This window comes from Myotis daubentonii, chromosome 5 (assembly GCF_963259705.1).
Source record: "Myotis daubentonii chromosome 5, mMyoDau2.1, whole genome shotgun sequence".
Taxonomy (NCBI): domain Eukaryota; kingdom Metazoa; phylum Chordata; class Mammalia; order Chiroptera; family Vespertilionidae; genus Myotis; species Myotis daubentonii.
The window spans coordinates 109,445,899-109,465,068 of record NC_081844.1 but is presented as its reverse complement, the minus strand read 5'-3'; the positions used below and the strand labels follow the sequence as shown (position 1 = coordinate 109,465,068).

The window sequence follows — 19,170 nt, the reverse complement described above, 5'->3', positions numbered from 1 at the left end:
GGGGCGGGGCCTCAGAGGGCGGTGCCAGCAAAGACCAAGGCTGGCTCCTCCCGCAAGCCACCAATGGACGGGCCGAGACCTCGAGGGGGCGGGGCCTCAAGGGGAAGGGCGGAGCCGGTGGTGGGTTGAGCAGGACGCCAGCGCCACTTGCAGGCCAAGTGTGTGGGCGTGGCCTAGAGCGCAGGGGCGTGGTTTCCAGGACAGAGGCGGGGCTGTGCGGTGCACCTTCTACGGTTCAAGGGGCAGGGCCTCGGCACGAGGGGCGGAGCCAGGGAACTCGCGTGCCCAGTGCTGGCCTTGGGCTCTGGGGGATGAGTGGGCCTGTTTGTCCCCACCTATTAGTCCTGCAGTGGACGGGGCCAAGGAGAGGAGGGAGCAGCTATGACAGGCGCTTAACCAGATGCGGCGGTCCGATATATGAACATCGAAGACAGGGAAAGGGGGTGAGAGTGGCTGGTTCTGTCTCCCCTACAATTGGTCCCCCTACCCCCCCCCCAACCCCCCCAGAAGCCATAACGTTAAATGCCAGATCAAATCATGGAACTCTTCTGCTTAAAACGATGCAAAACCGGGGCAGAGCTGGTCCGAGGCTCTGGCCCAACCACCCTCCTTGGGTGACCGTGTAGAGCTCACTTTGGCACCAGGCCTCCAGCTGGGGTTTCACCTTGGAGAAAGGCTTCTCTCAGGTCCCTTTGCACCAGGATGCTCATGGTCAGGCCGGGGCATCAGGAAGCCTTGCATGTACAGATGTGCACCTTTGGGTTGGAAGCTATTGCAGTATGAGCCCCATATTTGCTAAGGGAAGGTGGGAAGAGGGAACAAGCATTTATTGATCACCTACTGTATGCCCTAACCTATGCTAGGGGCTTTACTTAGGTCACACATTGACAGCTCACAGCAACCTTTGTGAGGAAAACGTTACTCCCATTTTACAGATGAGTAAATAGGGGCTTAGAGAGGTCAGACAGCTAGAAAGAGTCAAGAATTGAGCTTGGAACTATATGATTACAGGACCCCCCCCCCCCCACACACACACACACACACAGGAACCTCATATCCATACACAACCTCCCCTCACCCAGACCTTGAAGAGGCAAATAGCAGGGCCGGAAGGGGAGCCTGGGTTGAGGCCTGTGTTTTCCTTGTAAGGAATTTCTCACCATGAGCCAGGCCCTCACCATCCCTCCCCACCCCTCTTCAGCAGGGGTTGGCAGACTATGGCCTGCAGGCCAAACCTGAGCTGCTGTTTTGATAAGGTTTTATTGGAGCACAGCTACGCCTGTTTGTTTACATGTTGTCTATAGCTGTTTTCATGCAACAGACTTGATAGGCCAAACAGCTTAAAATATTTTACTATGTGGCCTTTACAGAAAGCCTTTACTCCCCGCCTTTAGGGTCTGGTCTTGCTGGCTATTTGGGGTTACCCCCCTGTTTCACCCTCATCTTTGCCTGGGTCATTCCCTCAGCCTTGAAACCCCTTTGCCAATTAGCTAGCTCAGGCTGCCGTAAGGAAAGACCACAGCCCGGGTCGCTTAAATCATGGAATTTTATTGTCTCGCAGTCTGGCTGAAAGTCCAAGATGACGGTGCCCTCAGGGAGGTTCCTCGAGGCCTCTCCCCTGGGCTGTAGACGGCTGTCTTCTCCCTGTGTCCTCACACAGTCATCCCTCTGTGTCCTCCTCTTCTCCCAAGGACACTGGTCACATTGGATGAGGACCCACCCTAATGACCTCGGTTTAACTCAATCCTCTCCTTAAAGGCCCCATCCCCAAGCACAGCCACCTCCTGAGGTGTTGGGAGTTAGAGCTTCACCGCGTGAGTGTGAGGGGTATGCAGTTCAGCCCGTCACACGCAGGCATCAGCACCTGGCCGATTCCTTTAGGACTCGGATCCGGTGCTCCTCCTATGGTAGCCAGCCTCTGAGACGGTCCCCGTGACTCAGACCCTCGTGCCCCCGGGGTGTCCCGGGCCTGGTTATATAGGGCTGGCCTGTGTAACCAATAAGATGTTGTCAAGATGGCAGTGTGACTTCCGGATCTGAATTACGAAAGATGTGGCTCTGCCCTTGCTCTCTCTTGGATCACTCATTCTGGGGGAAGCCACCCGCCACCATAGAGAGAAACTAAGGCCTCCTGCCAGCAGCCAGCAGCCAGCACCAACTGCCATCCATGGGAGCGAGCCGTCTGGGATGCAGGTCGCCGGCCCAGGAGACGGCCTCGGAATGCAGCTTGCCCCCTCCTGACTGCCTCTAGTGAGGGACCCTGTGCCAGAACCACCCAGCGCAGCTGCCCCCACGCTCCCAGCCCTCAGAAACCACGTGGGAGGATAGAGGTTCTGCGGACTTAGGCCACTGCGTTTGGGGCGGTTTGCTGTGCAGCGATAGATAGATAGGTGCCTAATACAGCCTATCAGGAAGGCCTCCCCGCCCCGGGCTGGCCTCCGCGCCCCTCCTCCGGCGGCCACAGCCCGTATCTTACATCTCTCCACTGCACCACGTCCCCATTACATCGAACTGCATTCCTTACATACAGATTAGGTGCTGTCCTCCCCGCCTCTAATCCTCTGTAATCGCACTTGTTGCAAAGTAGGGCTTGCATAACCCCACTGGACGGCTCCAACGGCGCTCTGCCTCTGCCAGGGGGCTCCAGCCCCAGCCTCCTGTCTTCAGACACTAAGCCCTTCACCGCCTCCAAAACACACCCCCTTGCCGCCCTGCTCCCTAAAACGCTCGTCCTGGTCCTGCCTTCTGCCCGCTGGCAGCCTCCTCGCCTTAGCACTCAGCGCCCCGGTGTCCTGACCATCGTCTTCACCGCCGTGCTCTAGCTCCTGACTTAGTTACAGGGATTTGTTACAATTTGTATGTTTAACACCCCCTGGAACGTGTGTTCCCCGAGGGCAGGCAGACGAGTCCGTGCCCAGTAAGTGTTTGTTCGATGAGTAAACCACCGAATGAACATATTTCATCTCACCTCTCACCGGCGCGTCAACAGGAAGCTCCCCCAGGGCAGGAACTAACTGTTACTCATCTTGCATCGAGCCCTGGGCCCCGGGGCAGGGAGCACAAGATGTGTTTGAACTTCGGGTTGAATATCTTTGGAAAGTCACTGGACGGAAACGAAGTGTTGCGCTGCCCTCCGCGGCCACCAGGGGGCGGCAGAGTCCGGGGACTCTTTCCTGGAAAGGCCCGTCTGAGCCCAAGGGAACCGCCTCTGGTGAAGGTCAAAGTGCACGTTCCCAGGGGTCCCGAAACAGAGCGACCGGCTTTGGGGGCTGCAGGGAGGAAGGGCAGGGGACACAGGCACAGGGACAGCCGCAGAGCCCAGCCTTTCTTCCCGAGATGCATCCCGGGCGGGGGCTGGCGAAGCAGGTGATTCACCCCGGATTCCTCCTGGAAGAACCGGCCCACGGCCTATAAATAGCGGCTCCGGGTCGGTCACTCCCGGGGGACTGTCAGCCAGAAACAGCAGCCGCGACTTCCCTTCCCACGTGGTGTCCTGAGCACTTTCAGCAGCCCTTTCAGCAGCCGTTCAGTCCCTCCGCACTGAGTCTGTGTGTGCCCTGCTGTGGGGCGCAGGCGGGCAGAGCGCGGTGGGGACCCCGAGTTCGGGTGGGACCTCAGGTGGGACCTTTAGCTGGGAAATCCTGCTTCAGAGCCATTCGCACGCAGATGGGGAGTGAACCCGGGGCCGTGGCCGTGGCTGTGGCCGTGGCCTTGTCCAGGTGACGCAAACGGACCGACCACGGTCTCGATATCATTAAAGTAGATGGTGTCAGACGAATCCACTCGAGGGTTGGACCTGCTCTTAAGAAACCTGAACTACATTCCTTTCGCTGTCAAAATGTTTAGAAACTTAAGAAATTTCAAAACCACCCGCCGGGGCGGTCCTTAGAGGGTCTGTGTGGGGAAGGCTGTGGAAGTCCTGGTGCTCGCGGGACCGGGGAGTGGAAACGCCGGCTTCCAGCCCTGGCCCCTGTGGCCTGGCGGGTCGGGCGTCGTCCCATGCACCCAGAGGTCCAGGTTCAATTTTTGGCGTCAGTCTTTCTCTCCCCCCACCCCCCTAAATAAATCAATAAAAACATTTTTTAAAGAGGGAGGCACCCTTACCCAGGACCTCATGCCCCGAGGGTTTTCGGAGTGTTGTTGGCTTGTTTTAAAGTTGCATTTCAACCCACAGCGGGGTTAGGGTCAACTCCATTAGCCAAAAATAGGACCAGGCAGTCCGGTCAAACGTGAAATCACGCCCGTGAGCACGGGGCCGGAGGACGGCACAGTGTTAAAGAACCACGTGTGCGCCGTGGGCCCAGCGTTGCCATGGATACTGCTTGTTTGTTTACGTGATGGTTGCCCGTGAGCGTTCCTGAGGTGGCTCCGCTTGGCTTATGATGTGTGTATGAGAAAACACGATGACGGCGGAGGAAATGCGACGTGTTAACTTGTTGTTAAACTGAGAATTGGGAACCAATGACCACTTTTTCATTCTCTTTCTTTCTGAATCTTAGAGGACGTCTGGGGACCGGGAAACAAGGAAGGGCCCAGGATAGGAGGAGGGGGGCGAGTGGGGAGATGAGCCGAGGCCGGCTGCCTTGCTCACTGAGAAGTCAGAGAAAGGGGGACCTGGGGGCAGGTGCAGGCGGTTTGCCTGGGAGGAGCTGCCGCACTTTTCAAATTTGGGGTGAAAGAGCGTGGTCCGGCCAGAGACCTTCTTTCCGGCTCCCGAGGAAAAGAATGCGTGAGAACCCCAACTTAACCCTAGCCGAGAGGGGCGGAAGCACTTGCCTCAGGTCACAGCCTTTCATTAATGACCGATCGCCTCTTTTGTAAAATCACCTTCAAAAGGTGTGCCACTGGCTGCACTGGGCCTCCTCGCTCTGCACCTCCCCCCGGGGCCAGGGGAGGACCTCTGGGCTGAGTTGAGCAACAGAATACGTACAGACAGTCCGCGGGTTACGTCGGACTCGTCGTTTCCTGGTTACGTCGCCATCTCCCATTTATTTATAAAAAAAAAAGTTCCGTCATTTTGACGTCTGTACATACGTGCTTTATGTTTTCTATTGTTTATTGACCACAAGTAAAGGTCAGGAATTGTTCTCTTTCTTTTACATTTTTTTACTGTTTCACTTCATTGCTGCTGTGCCTGTGCTCCATGTGAGTGACGTAGGTGCTTATGCAGGTGGGTTCCGACTTACGGTGAAAATGGCCTTATGTCGCCGTGGGAACGGATCTCGAACATAACCCGAGGGCCTACTGTGTGTCAGACGTGACGATGCATGACTTCTGTGCGTCCCGCCTGGGGCGCGCTCTCTCTCTCTCTCTCTCTCTCTCTCTCTCGACCCAGCGGCCATGTTGTAAGGAAGCGCCGGCCACGTGGGGGAGTCACTTGTGGGTGTGGGCTAAGCGTGTCTTTTCTTCTGAAGTGTGTCCTCGGGGCCTGACTGAGCCTGGGGAGACTGCCCCTCCCAGGGCCACCCATCCCTGGAGATTGTGAGCAGCTCACCTGTGAGCTCCCCTCTCAGATGCAAACCTACCGACCTGGAGACCGTCCCCCCACCTCCTCCGTCGGGGGCTCCTACTCCAGCAGCCATCCCCTGCCCTCGTCACCCCAGAACCAGGTACCACAAAGCTAGGAACACCCCCTGTACCCCGGAGACCTTGAAATTACCCAAACCAGCCAGCCCGAAGCCTGCTGGCCCTGCTCGCCTGTCCCATCCCACAGGAACCCCAGTAAAGGCTCTTGTCCATGTCTTCCCCGGCTCCCCCACCTCCTGAGCCCCCTGGTGCTTCCCCAAGTGGCCCCGGGGCAGCCTGTGCCCGTCTTTGGGAACTGTGAGTAGCAAACCAACTTGCCAATGGCCGTCGTCTCGTAATCTGTTGGCCTCACCTACCTGACGAGTGATAGAACCTACTTTTTGTTTTTATTTATTGATCTGAGAGAGAGACACCGAATTGTGGTTCCACGTGTTCATTCACTCACTGGTTGATTCTGGTCTGCGCCCCGACCGGGAATTGAACCCACACCTTGGCTGAGGGGGACAACGCTCTAACCAACTGAGCACCTGGCCGGGGCCCAAACTTACTGCCTAAAGCCGGGTGTGTGGCAGCTGCCCCGCTGGGGGCCTCGCCAGCTGCGAGTACCAGCGACCAGACTCTGAGTGAGCGTGCCTTTGCCTCCTCCAGCCCCAGCTCTGAATCCCTCCGACGAGTCCCTGCCCGGCTGACCGGCGCCCTGAGCACCAGGTCCCCGCCCGCTGACCGGCGCCCTGAGCACCGGGCCCCCGCCCGCTGACCGGCGCCCTGAGCACCGGGCCCCCGCCCGCTGACCGGCGCCCTGAGCACCGGGCCCCCGCCCGCTGACCGGCGCCCTGAGCACCGGGTCCCCGCCCGCTGACCGGTGCCCTGAGCACCGGGTCCCCGCCCGCTGACTGAGGCCCTGAGCACCAGGTCCCCGCCCGCTGACCGGCGCCCTGAGCACCAGGCCCCCACCCGCTGACCGAGGCCCCGAGCGCCGGGTCCCCGCCCGGCTGACCGACGCCCTGAGCGCCGGCGATGACCTGCTGTTGGCGCCACCGCATGTCAGCGTCACCTGTCCCGCCAGAGCCCGCCTAGCGCCTCCCGACCATCCCAGGTCCCTACGAGGGGCGGAGCTCGCTTTTATGAAGGAGGACTGACAGCGGTTCCTCTCAGACAGCCGTGCGGGGCAAGGCACCTGCGTTTTTGCGGGTTTTTTTTTAAATGTATTTTATTGATTTTTTACAGAGAGGGAGAGGGATAGATAGTTACAAACATTAATGAGAAACATCGATCAGCTGCCTCCTGCACGCCCCCTACTGGGGATGTGCCTGCAACCAAGGTACATGCCCTTGGTCGGAATCGAACCTGGGACCCTTCAGTCCGCAGGCCAGCGCTCCATCCACTGAGCCACACCGGCCAGGGTGGCACCTGCGTTTTTATTGCTGTTGCGTCTGCTCCACTGGAGACAGGACGTCAGCCGCAGGAGGAGTCTTCATACACGTTTATCAGACGCCAGACGCCGGCTAGCACCCACAGCGCGTTCCTGACACAGAGCCCCGGCAGCAGGGCGCCTCCTGCCACTCACTGTGGACGGGGCGGGCCCGTGAAGTGGGTCAGAGCCCGTTTCCCCAGCAAAGGCTCCGCGTGCTGCCCGCGAAGGGCATCCAGGTGACCGCCCGCCCCAAGGCCCCCCGAGCCGGGGCCGCCGCCTCCAGAGGCCCCGGAACCCGCCTCCCAGAGCCCAGAGGCCAGGAGCCGCCTTCCCCTCACTGTCCAGTGGCTGGAGGGCACCGGGCCCCCAGGCGGCACCCCGCAGCCGCCACCCGCGGGCACTGAGCTCCTGAGCCCGCGGCTCTCCCGGGGGGCCAGCAGGAGCAGCTTCTAGAACGGAGGCTGCGGATCTTCAGGCCTCGGCCCCTTGGCCTCTGCACGCCCCACCCCACGGGGCTTTCCCAGGACTCGCCCCGCCCCGCGCTCAGGACGGACGGACGGAGAGAGGACGCCAGCCCTGCTCCCGCCGTCCGCGCAGTTTCCAATGGAGGCAGAAGGCAGCTCCGGTCCGAGGCACGGACTTCAACCCTCCCCGCGGGGAGCCTGCCCTCCGGCCGGTCACCGATGGACTGAGGCCGCTTGTCAAGGCCAGGCCTGTCCACCCATGCGGTGTGCGAGGGAGGCAGGGGCGGTGAGAGCCTGCTGAGTGCCCTGCTCCCGCCGCGCCCGCCTGGCTCAGCAGCAGCCACTCAAGTGCCCAGAGGGTCAAACAGGGCACCCACCCGGCTCCTCAGGACACGACAGCCGCTCGGTTGGAATGTCCTAGCATGTGACGCCTCGAGGACAGACGGACGGACGGAGAGGGAGCTGGTGTCTGAATTCCCAGGGCCGAGCCCTCCCCCGACGCAGTGCACAGGCTGGAATGGCCTGAACAGGGCTCTGAAGGGTGAACAGGAGTGTGCCGGGCAGGGAGGTGAGCCGGCACCTCCTCAGAAGATCCCAGGGCATAACGGGGGAGCTCGGGGAAAGGCAAGATCCAGTGCCCAGAAGAGGGGCGCAGGCACCAGGTGGGGCAAGGCCCAGGTCAGGGTCCCCAGCTCCCAGCGCGGGCCCTTCATCCCATCAGCACCCGGAGGCGGCCTCCCGTCTCGCCTGCCCTGGTGCCATGCTTTGGGAGGCCTCCTGAACATCATTCGGGGACCCCACACCCAGGCTGGGGCCAGGGGTCCAGTACAGTGCCCCCGCCCCACCCAGGGCAAGCCCCACCCCGACCTCCAAGCCTGACTCCGACTGATGGGGTTCCTAGGTGAGCTCCGTGGGCAGGTGTCCTGAATGAAGGCAGCTGCAGGGGCTGGGAGCAGCACAGCCGCACACACGCACACACATGTACACACATGTGCACGCACACACACACACGGTAAGAGGACAAAACTTATGCCCCAAGCGTCTGCCCGCTCAGGCCCCGTCTGTGGACGGAGTCAGGTGACTGAGCGCGGGCTGGACACACGACTCAGAAGCCGTGTGCGCCCTGAAAGGCCGGGTCCGGCCGGGCAGAACAGAAGGCCTCCTGTCTGCCCCCCGGCCCTCGTGGGGAGCCGGACACTGAGGCTCGTCTGACTTGCCAGGGATCCTGGACCCAGCGACTCTGATTCTGCAAACCCCGGAGCTGGGCGGGGCCTTCCAGTGCCCGTCTGTGTGCCAGGTGCGCAGGGGCTGGCGCTGCCCCAGGCCTGAGGCTGGGCTGCTCGGGGCTCCAGAGGTCGGGGTGCCCTCCCTCTGAGCTCGGGGGCCCTCCTTCTGGGCTCGGGGGGTGGGCCTTCCAGGGCCATTGATGGCACCAAGCGAGACCCTGAATGTTAGTGTCACGAGCCCTAACCTGCAGCGGGCAGGCCCGGAGGCGCTGCGCCTGGGGCACGGCTCTCGGACCTCCCCTGGCTTCCGGGCGTGAGACGACGTGGCCACATAATAACCCAGCTGCTCCCCTCAGCACCCAGGACGGCACAGCGGGCCAGGGCAGTGGGGTGTGCGCCCTGTGGCCTACACCGCTCCTCTGCCCACCCCAGGCGCTTCCCAGAAAGGACCAGAGGGCGTGCAGATACACACAGCCCACGCGGGACATTCACCAGCCTGGCCACGTGCCCACCAGGGGCCTCCGTGAGTGCCAGCCGGCTGGTCCGGCGGCCCCAGCACCGTGGGAACCGACAGCGCCAGGCAGCGGTCGATGGGTGATGCCTGCCTAGTCACCGTCCCACCGGCCCCACCCGACCGCCTGGCGGCTTTCCCTGAGCAGGGCACCCCCAGCCAGGGCTCTGGTAGCAGAAAAGGAGGCCTGGCCCGGTGTCTGGGGACGCGAGGGGGCGCTGGCCCAGTTCTGCCACCTGCAGGGCAGCCCGCTCCCTCCCTGCAGGTGCTCACGTCCACTGTGGCAGGAGACACTTGTCGGGAGTAAGTGCACCACAGGGTTAATCCCCCTCAGCCCTGACCAACGCTTCCTTTCTCACCTGGGGCCTGAGGGACGGTGTGGCCGCAGGCAGCGACCTCGGACCATCCGCGGGAGGGCAGCTCTGCCCGCGGAGGGCAGCGGCCGGGGCGCCCGCTCTGGGCTGAGGTCGCAAGAACACTCCCATGACGCCGTCGGGGGCCTCACTTGGACACCTCGGCCGGCAGGGTGCTGGGCAGGTAGGGGCACCTCCAGATGGCGCAGTAGCGGGTGCCGGCACCGAGGGCCACAGAGAGGTGCCCGGTGGCGTGGGCGGAGGGGACCCGGCCGTCGCTCTTGAAGAACACGGTGCCAGGCAGTAGAAAGCCCCTCCGGCCACCAGCTCCCAGAGGCCCTCGGTGTTGGGCTGTCGGCAAGGATGGGGTTCGGGGGGGGCCGGTCAGAGGAGCGGCCAGGAAGGTGGGGAGCGCCCGGCCATTCCCCCTGCACCCCGAAAATGAAAAGACCTGGTGAGCCGCCCGGGCTCCTGGGTGGGGCGTCAACACCGTGATGTCGCCCCTTCTCCCGAATTAATTCTCACAGGTGATGAGTTTCTATTAAAACCTCAAGGGACGTTTGAGAGCTTTCGACCTTTTCTCACAAGTCAGACCCCTGGCTCCTGCCCAAAGGCAGTGAAAGCCGGGGGGGGGGGGGGCCAACTACCACATCCGGGTTCCCAGAGCATCCCCCCCCCCGCCCCCCGCCCACACGGGAGGCAGCCCGGCGTCCACCTGGATGTTGGATGAAAAAACTGGTATTTGTGCCCTGGCTGGTTAGCTCCGTGGTTAGAGCATCAGCCTGTGGACTGAAGGGTCCCGGGTTCGATTCCAGTCAAGGGCATGTACCTTGGTTGCAGGCTCAATCCCGGCCTCGGTTCAGGCGTGTGCGGGAGGCAGCCAGTTGGTGTCTCTCTCACATCGATGTTGCTCTCTGTCTCTCCCCCTCCCTTCCACTCCCTCTAAAAATCAACGGGAAAACATCCTCGGGTGAAGATTGTTTTTAAAAAAGGACTCAAGTATGGGAGGGAGGGGCCGAGGGGGGAGCCGCCGTGCTGTGCCCATGCCCCAGGCCCACCGCGGGCAGGTAACCCGCACGAACAGTGTGCAGGATCCTTCCGGAAGCCGCCTCTGCACGCACATACACGTCTGCGTACACAGCGCGCACTTCATGGACACACGTGTCCCAGGAACGCACCACGCAGACCGTCCCCTCTGCACACCCATCGCCACCAACACTGAGGGCGCTCAGCCGCCTCCCCCTCGGGGCGGCCTCGGCTCCGAGCCGCCTTCCACTGCGGGACGCACCGTGGCCCTGGGAGGGCTGGGCCTGAGCCTGAGTGACGTGATGACAGTGACCAGCGCCCGACGCGGCTCAGCACCCGGGCGCCACGGTGCCGGGGCCTCCAGGGGCCACCTCGTGCCCCCTTCACGGCAGCGGCACGGGCAGGGGTCACAGACACGCGCCCACGGCATCGTGCAGAGCGAGAGAGCACGTTGCCCGGGTGGCGGGGGGCGCGGGGGGCGCTGGGGGGTCTGTATAGTGTGACCTCATTTCTGTAAGAGGAAAGCCACCAAGTACACAGACTTGCGTGTACATTTAAAAATGGGAAAGACAGACAGGAAACCGTCCACGGCCGTGACGGCATGAGGAGGGAGGGGCTGCTGCTGTTTCACGCTTTCGGACGAGGCCTATTCTTTGCAGTGAGCATGTATTTAAATGTGTGTTTGCTATACAGATGTAAGTACGTACGTGGATATATTTAAGTACGTAATATGTGATTCGGTAGATATTACATAACTTAAGAGATGTAGCTTAAATATGCCTATTAGCCCCTGTCCGCCATAAGCGTCTGTAGGTGCGAGCGGGGGACCCGCCCCACACGCCACACGCGTCTATAAAAAAAATGTTTTCCCTACAGGGCAGCCCTGACCAACTTTAAAGTCATTTTTCGTGAGAATTTTCAGCTGAACATATTCAAGAACACCCGAATTGTGAGTCATATATTTATTTGTATAATGTTCATTGCAAATTGGTTTTTCTAATTAAATTCAAAATATCGTGGCGTGTGGGGATGGTTCCGTTTTGGATGTGTGGTCGTTAACTGGTTGAATAAAAATAAACTGGGGAAAAGCTAACCTATAAACACGAACACAGGTCAGGAAAGACCAAAGGCACAGGCCTTCACTGCTGAGTATTCGAATGCGATTAGAGCTGCAGTAGGCGACGGTTTGGTGTTAGTGTAAAAACAGGCCCGCCCGGCCGGTGTGGCTCAGTGGTTGAGCGTCGACCCAGGACTCAGGAGGTCCCCGGTTCAATTCCCGGTCAGGGCACATGCCCAGGTTTTGGGCTGATCCCCAGTAGGGGGCGTGCAGGAGGCAGCTGATGGGTGATTCTCCTCGCTGTTTCTATCTCTCTCCCTTCCCCTCCCTCTCGTTCTCAAATCAATAAAACATTAAAAACAAAACGGGCCCATCACTGGAACAGAACTGGAATTTGAGAAACAGGCCCTGAATTTAACATCGGAAAAGAGGGGCGCTTTTCAATGGCTTTTCAATGGCAGGTAAATGAAATAACTGCTGACCCTCCGGGGGGCCTCACCATACACAGGATTAGAAATGAGAAGTCAACCATAAAAGGAAATACAGGTCAATATTTACAAACCTCGAGAAGAGGGAGACCTTCGTTAAAAGCCATAAAATTAAAAAAAAAAAAACCCTGTTAGATTTTACTTCATAAAATTTTAACGTCTACCAATAATAATAATTTTAAAGTAATACTCTTCTCTGGCCTGGCTCATGTGGCTCGGTTGGAGCACTGAAAGGTGGTGGGTTCGATTCCCAGCCAGGTTCAATTTCCGGTCAGGGCACATAGGGGAGGCAAGTGGTCGATGTTTCTCTCACATTGATATTCCTCTCTCTCTCTCTCTCTCTCTCTCTCTCTTCCTTTCTTCTCTCTCTCTTCCTTTCTTCTCTCTCTCTCTTTCCCCCCTCCCCCTCTCTCTAAAATCAATCAGCATGACCTTGGATGGGGATTAACAGTAATAATAGCAGTGATACCGTTCTGTGGCCTGGGAGGTAATGGGCAGGGTGAGTTTACTGTGTCCATTTAGCAGATGGGGCAGCTGAGGCTCAGAGAGGAGAGGCCCTCAGGGTTTAACCTGTCTATTCTACCGCCTCCTTAGGTGGGTCCGTGGACACACTGAGCCTCGGTTTCCCCTCCTGCCAGAGGCGAGGGCTCTAGGTGACGACCTGAGCCAGTCTGGGTGCTCCCCAGGCAGACGGAGGCCCCAGGCCGGGGGGGGGGGGGACTCACCATCGAAAGGATGACCACGGCGGGGAAGAAGCCCGTGACCACGGAGCACAGCAGCTCCAGGAGCTTGTACCTGCAGGAGGAGAGGCCGCCGTGGGCGCGGCCGTCACCCACCCCCCGCGGGCGCTGGCAGAGGGGTGACCTCGGGCAGGTCTCATCCTCTCTCTGAGACTCGGGCCCGGGGCAGACATGACCATTCGACCCCGCACCTTAGCCCCTGGGCCCAAGCAGCCGCGCTCCAAGGACCCGAGCGGCTGCATCAGCTGACACCCACTGCGGTCCCGCAGGTCCCGGCGTCTGTCACTCCTGCTTCTATAGCCCCGTCTGTCCCTCACTAGTGACTCGGTCGTGTCGCTTGGCTGACGGAAGCAAACGGGGCCCCGAGGGCTCAGAGCCGCTGCTCCGTGTCTGCCAGCACAGCCTGGGGACGGCAGGCGGCACGTGACACCCTGCAGTGGGCCTAGGAGCCCTCCGTGAGCTGTGGACCTGTGGCTGTCCACGGGCCTGGACGCCGGACGCCGGGCAGAGCTGTGCCCTCAAGCCCCCGGGGCATTCTGGGGTGTCCTCCCTCCAGGGGCAGGAAGGAGGCCCTGCTGGAGCCCTGAGGGCCCCTCACCCCCCCGGAGGTCCCCCTCCCCGGCTTACCGCTCATGGAAGAAGAAGACAGTGCCCACGGAGGCCATGACCCAGACCAGCCAGCGCATGTGGGCGGCCCAGGGGCCCAGCTCCCGGAGGTTCAGCCTGTGGAGAGCCGAGGACACAGTCTGAGGGGCCCCGGCCGGCTCTGTGTGGCCCTGCAAGGCCCTGTGTGGCTGGCCAGCCCGGGGACACTGTCCCCGCAGATCTGTCCGCTGTGGTGAGACATGGACTCTCGTGGGACACGTGTGGAGAGACACAGAGAGAAGGTGACACGTGAGCAATCAGGAGAGGGAATGAGCCACACGGAGGCCAGCCAGCTGGTGAGAGTGGCGTCCTGATATGCCAAGGTTGCAGGTTCAATCCCCGATCAGAGCACATACAACAAACAGCCCATAAACAAACAAACAAAACAGAAGAAACAACCAATAAGTGCATAGATAAGGGGAACAACAAACCAGTATTCCTCTCTCCCTCCCTTCCTCTCTCCCTCTCTTCCTGCTTCCTTTTCTCTCTCTTTCTTAAAAAAAAGTCAATCAATCAATGAACAGTGGGCCTGCTGGGACGGCCACCAGGCAGGACCTGCCAGGCTTTGCCGTGCGCACACGCGTGGCCCCGCGGTGCAGCTCCAGGGCCCAGCCGGGACACGGCGTGTCGCTCCCACACCGTCCATGCCCCTTCTCCCAGGCCAGAGCCTTCGGTCCCCTAACACCACTCTTTCTCTAAGTCAAGGTTGTATCCAGGAAGCTCCTATGTAAGTCCAATCTGTCAAAGATGAAATAAAAGCAAACAAAAGCAGGGGCCTTCTGATTGAGGCCGGGATGGGGAGCCAGACGCCCACCCCCAGTGCGGCCCCGGGGCCCTCAGGGCTCTCAGAGGACAGCTGGACAGCCAGAGCAACGGGACGGAAAATCCTCTACATACAGCGCCTGCGCCCGGCCCCTTCCACCACCACCCCGCTTCCCGCCTGGGCGCAGGTCACCAGGAGCGCCTCGGGCTCGCTCGTCCCCCGTCCAGTCAACCCCCAGTTCTGCTGCCTCTTCCTCCCGAGCAGCTCACAAACCCGCACCGCACCCACCGTACCCCTGCTTCATGGCCCTCGCCAAGCTGTGTCCGCCCAGGGACCTTCAGCCCTAAGTCCCGGAGGAGTTATGGCCGGTGTACCCTCTGTACCTTCTGTATGTGGGGGCCATGCCAGCACAGTCCACGGAGCATTTATCGAGCACCTTCTGTCTGCGGGAGCCATGCCAGCACAGTGCACGGAGCATTTATCGAGCACCTTCTGTCTGCGGGGACCATGCCAGTGCACGGAGCCTCCATTCTGTACGCAGGCGTCACGTTAGTCCAGCTAACTGAGTTTGTGGAGCATTTTCCACACTCGCCCGGGAAGCGTTAGCTGAGCACCTACCATGTGCGGGTGGTGGTGGGTGCTCTCGGAGCTCAGAGGAAGGACAGAGTGGTCTTTCTCCCACGGTCTGAGCACCAGGCGGGGGCGGATTAAACACTGGGCTTATGGTCACAGAGAAGGTGGGGGACCCACCCCTGGAAGTGGGGAGCCCACAGAAGCACAGACGCCTCGGAGACCAAAGCCACCAGCCCACCAGCCACCTTCCTCACGGCGGCCCCGGAGGACATCCGTGCCACAGCCGGCTCAGTAAATGACACGTCCTGACAACAAAACTAGTGCCACACGCGGGTAGTGTCCCCTAAAACTCCGACATCTCAGCCTGAACCCCCGGAGCCCAAGAGTGCGGCCCCACGTGGCCTCAGAGCTGCCGCAGGTGTGATTCACGAAGAAGAGGTCACTGCAGGGGTTGGGCCCTGCTCCGGTGGGACTGGGTCCTCATAAAAGAGGGAGACACAGAGCCAGGGGCCACTGACGTCGGGGCAGAGATTGGCATGATTCTTCCACAGCCAAGGAATGAATGCCCCAGTGGCCGGGCTGCCAGAAGCTGGGAGACAGCCCTGCGGACTCGCTAGCGCCTCCCGGGACCCGGCTGCCCACATCCTGCTCTCTGCCCTCCAGAGCCGGGGAACGAAGTTCTGTTCTTGTTTTGTTTTAATATGTTTTTATTGACTTCAGAGAGGAAGGGAGAGGGAGAGAGAGAGAGAGAGAGAGAGAGAGAGAGAGAGAGAAACATCAATGAGAGAGAATCATTGATCGGCTGCCTCCTGCACACCCCACACTGGGAATCGAGCCTGCAACCCAGGCATGTGCCCTTGACTGGACTCGAACCCGGAACTCCAGTCTGCAGGCCAACGCTCTACCTACTGAGCCAAACAGGCCAGGGCTGAGGTTGCTGTTTTAAGCCACTTAAGTGCGTGTGGTCATCTGTTACCGCAGCCCTAGCAACACGAGCACAGGCACACCCAGTGTTCACTCGGGTAGATTCCACCCCCAGCCCCCGGACGGCGCCGATGGACACCTGCTGGCTGACCGGGCTGGGCCGGAGCCGAGGCCTTTCTCCCGTGGGAGCGGGGCTCACGCCGTTACCAGGCCGGCCCAGCTGTCCTCTCTCCGTCTGGCCCTTTAACAAACACCATCCAAGCCCCCAGCGTGCCAGCCACCCCGGTTCGAGGGTGATGACACGGTTGCCGTGGCAACCCAGGATGGCTGGGCAGTTACTCCTTTATTTCTGGGCCCCACAAAACTTTCCTTGTCTCCCACCCCACCCCACCCTGTGCGGTGGCAGCTACTGAATGCCCGGGAGTGACAAAGGCGGCGAGAGGAAGCCAGGCCGGGAGACAGGGCCGGGCCGGGCAGATGCCCAAGAACCCGGTTCCCACAGCCCACAGCGCCAGCTCCGCTCCTTCGCCCGGCCTGGGCTCTCTCCCTGAACTCTGTGCAGGCGTTTTAAGAGGACAGTGAATTAATTTTTGTTTTCATTTTCCTTCTAATTTGCATAAATTTCTTTTTCTTTTTTGCTGCAGTTGCACGGGTTTTGCAAATGTAGAGGGTCGTGTAGCCGTCACCACTCAGGATCCTTCATCGCCCCCAGCGCCCTCGTGTCCCCTGGCCCCCAGTCCTCCCCAGCCCTGTTCTGTCCCCACAGCGTCGCGTTTCCAGAAGGTCCCGCGGGAAACGGAGTCCTAAGCCTTTTTTTTTTTTTAACGTCTAAAGAGGATTCATTATATCAAGTCCAAGTGCATTCTTCGGAGAAAGGAAACGCTCCGAATGCCCCAACGGGATTTCCTTGTTTTCCTGTTCAAAACGTGTTGAAGGCAAACGTGTTTTTACAGTGAGGAAACGGGCCTCCTCGCGGTAACGCTGCCAGCCTGGCCACTCTCCCCTCCCTCCTGCCGTGGCTCCTGCCGTGGCTCCCTGTGGGCGAGGTTCGTGGAGCTGTGTGGGCGGTCCCCTCCCTTCACTGTGGGAATATGCCACTGTGTGCATTTTAACGGCCTGTGTATCCACCCGGCAGGGACAGGGGCGCCCTCTGCACAGCTGAAATGCAGACAAATGCAGAATGTTCTCCAGCTGAGCTGGCGGCCAGAGGTGGCCTGAGACTTCGGGAACGTCTCCTAAAGGGGCCGACGCCAGGTACCCGCAAGGAGGGACAGGGCCTTCCCGCCTCCTCTCTGGAGAACAGGGCGCCGTCCTGTGGCCAGCCTAGATGACCACGCGGCCACAGCGTTTGATGGGGGTGGGAGGGCGGCTCCGCGTGGAGGAGCCAGATGCCGGCAGGCAGGCAGCACGGAAGGGGAGTCCCCCCTGGACTGGGGAGGCAGGGGCTTTGGAACAAGGCTCAGCTGGGTGGGACAGGGCTGCACAGTCACCTCGCTGCTGTGTGACCTCAGGGCAATTACTGTGCGTCTCTGGGCTGCAGCTTCCTTCTACGTAAAAAGATGTAATAGTGCCTCGCCCGCAGGTACCATGGAATCGTATGGCTCAAAAGCCCACACAGGGGTGCCTGGCACACAGCAGTGCTCAAAGGACGGGCGGTCTTCACCGCTCCCCGGAGAGCTCCCCCAAAGAGCCCAGGCGCCGCGTTCTTTCTGCTTCCGACCCACCCGCGTGCTTCACGTAGCGCGTCCCACTTAAAGCCCACAGCACCTGGCACGGCAGCCGCTGTCCTCCACGCTGAGGCGGCGGCCACAGGAGTTGGGCCAACGGCCCTCAGTCCTGGTCCCTCATTAAGAATCACCTGGCGCCGGCCGGTGAGGCTCAGGGGTTGAGCATCGACCTATGAACCAGGAGGTCACAGTTCGATTCCCGGTCAGGGCACTTGTCCGGGTTGGGGGCTCGATCCCCCGTGGGGAGGGTGCGAGAGGCAGCTGGTCAATTATTCTCTCTCATCATTGATGTTCCTAGCTCCCTCTCTCCCTCTCTTTTCCTCGAAGAAATCAATACAAAAAAAAATTTTTTTTAAAGAATCACCTGGAAAGAGATGGATGGATGGACAAACCGCGGTCCATCCACATGACAGGATGCTATTCACACAGGACCCCAGGGGCACGGGAAGAGCACCGGGCTCAGCAGGCCCGCAAACAGGATTCAGCCCGCACGGCGCCTGGGTGGGGTGGTAGAGGCTGCCGGGCGCGCTGTGCGGCCAAGGACTCTGCGTGTGAGTCCAGGCCTGTCAGGAAGGAACGTGGATGAACCAGCCGTGTCTGCCATGGGCACAGGGCGGGCACGAGGAGCCACCCTGGCTTCAGAGTCCCCGGATGCCTTCCCTGGCCGCCTCCTCGCCGACCCTCGAACCTGGTGACGACGCTGTACAGTGGGCAGGGCTGAGAGTGCATCTCACTTCCCGCAGGAATGCAGACGTTAAACACGAACCAGGAAGTGGTGGGGCGAAGCCTGGCACGAAGACCTCCCACTGCCTCTGCGGCCCTGTCCGTGGTCCTGATGGGAGGGTTCTGCCGGCAGCCTTTTACACTCTAGTATAATGTACCCGGGCACCTCTCCAGGGTGGAGGGCTGCTGGTGGGCCTGGAGGCCAAGGAAGGGAAGGCACAGGGCCCCATCCCAGCTCCTGAAATACTGCCTCACTGGCTAGTGCTCAGTGCAGCCCTGACCACAGGTGGCCCATACCCCGCCCCCTGAACCCTGCCTTGTCAGTCCCTCCCACACGAAGACTCCCAGGTCCCCTAGGCACAAGCCCAGGAGGACCCCGAGCACAAGGCCAAGAGCCAAGATGCCGGGAAGCTCCTGCGTGGGTTGGAAGATCCGGAGTCCAGGGGGTGGGGGGCCTGAGCCTTCCACCATCGGTTCTTCTGTGTAGACGTCCCTTTCCCTCTCTCAGCCAGGAGCTATCAGCCTTCAGGATGCAGGTCGAAAGGCCCCCCTCTGAGCTTCCCTGATCCCTGCCCTCACCCCCCCATGCACACCGCCCTCACCCCCCCATGCACACCGCCCTCACCCCCCATGCACACAGGGCGGCACCTGCCTTCTCTCCCCTCCTTCCTCCGTGGAGCGGCCTCGGCCCTGGCCCTCCCCCCGGCCTCCCCCAAGTGCCTGAGGGACCCCTTCACAAGGCACGTGGTGGGTCCGGGGTGCTCAGGGTCTGCCTCCGCCCCTGCACCGCACACGGGACAGGCCTGACGCGTCTTCGTCTTCCGGTCCCAGTGCAGGGCCAGCCGTGCTCGGGTGACTCCGGCAAAGAAGCCAATAATTCATCCTCTCGGAGCATGGGTTAAGTCACAATTAATCCATCCTCTCGAGCATCGATGAAGTCGTGCAGCCTCCAGATGACATGTGGGAACAGTCCAGCCCTCAAAACCCTCCGGAATTTCTGGAATCGACAG

General features: G+C 60.6%; 1 protein-coding gene across 1 annotated transcript; it reads right to left on the bottom strand.

Annotated features, from left to right (window-relative positions):
- Nucleotides 1–9,535: 9,535 nt before the first annotated feature.
- On the bottom strand, nt 9,536–18,631 carry MMD2 (monocyte to macrophage differentiation associated 2). The gene is given in 5 exon segments (XM_059699553.1): nt 9,536–9,794; nt 9,797–9,845; nt 12,791–12,860; nt 13,433–13,638; nt 18,458–18,631. Coding segments are annotated over 5 exon segments (651 nt in total). The 3' UTR covers nt 9,536–9,642.
- Nucleotides 18,632–19,170: the final 539 nt, after the last annotated feature.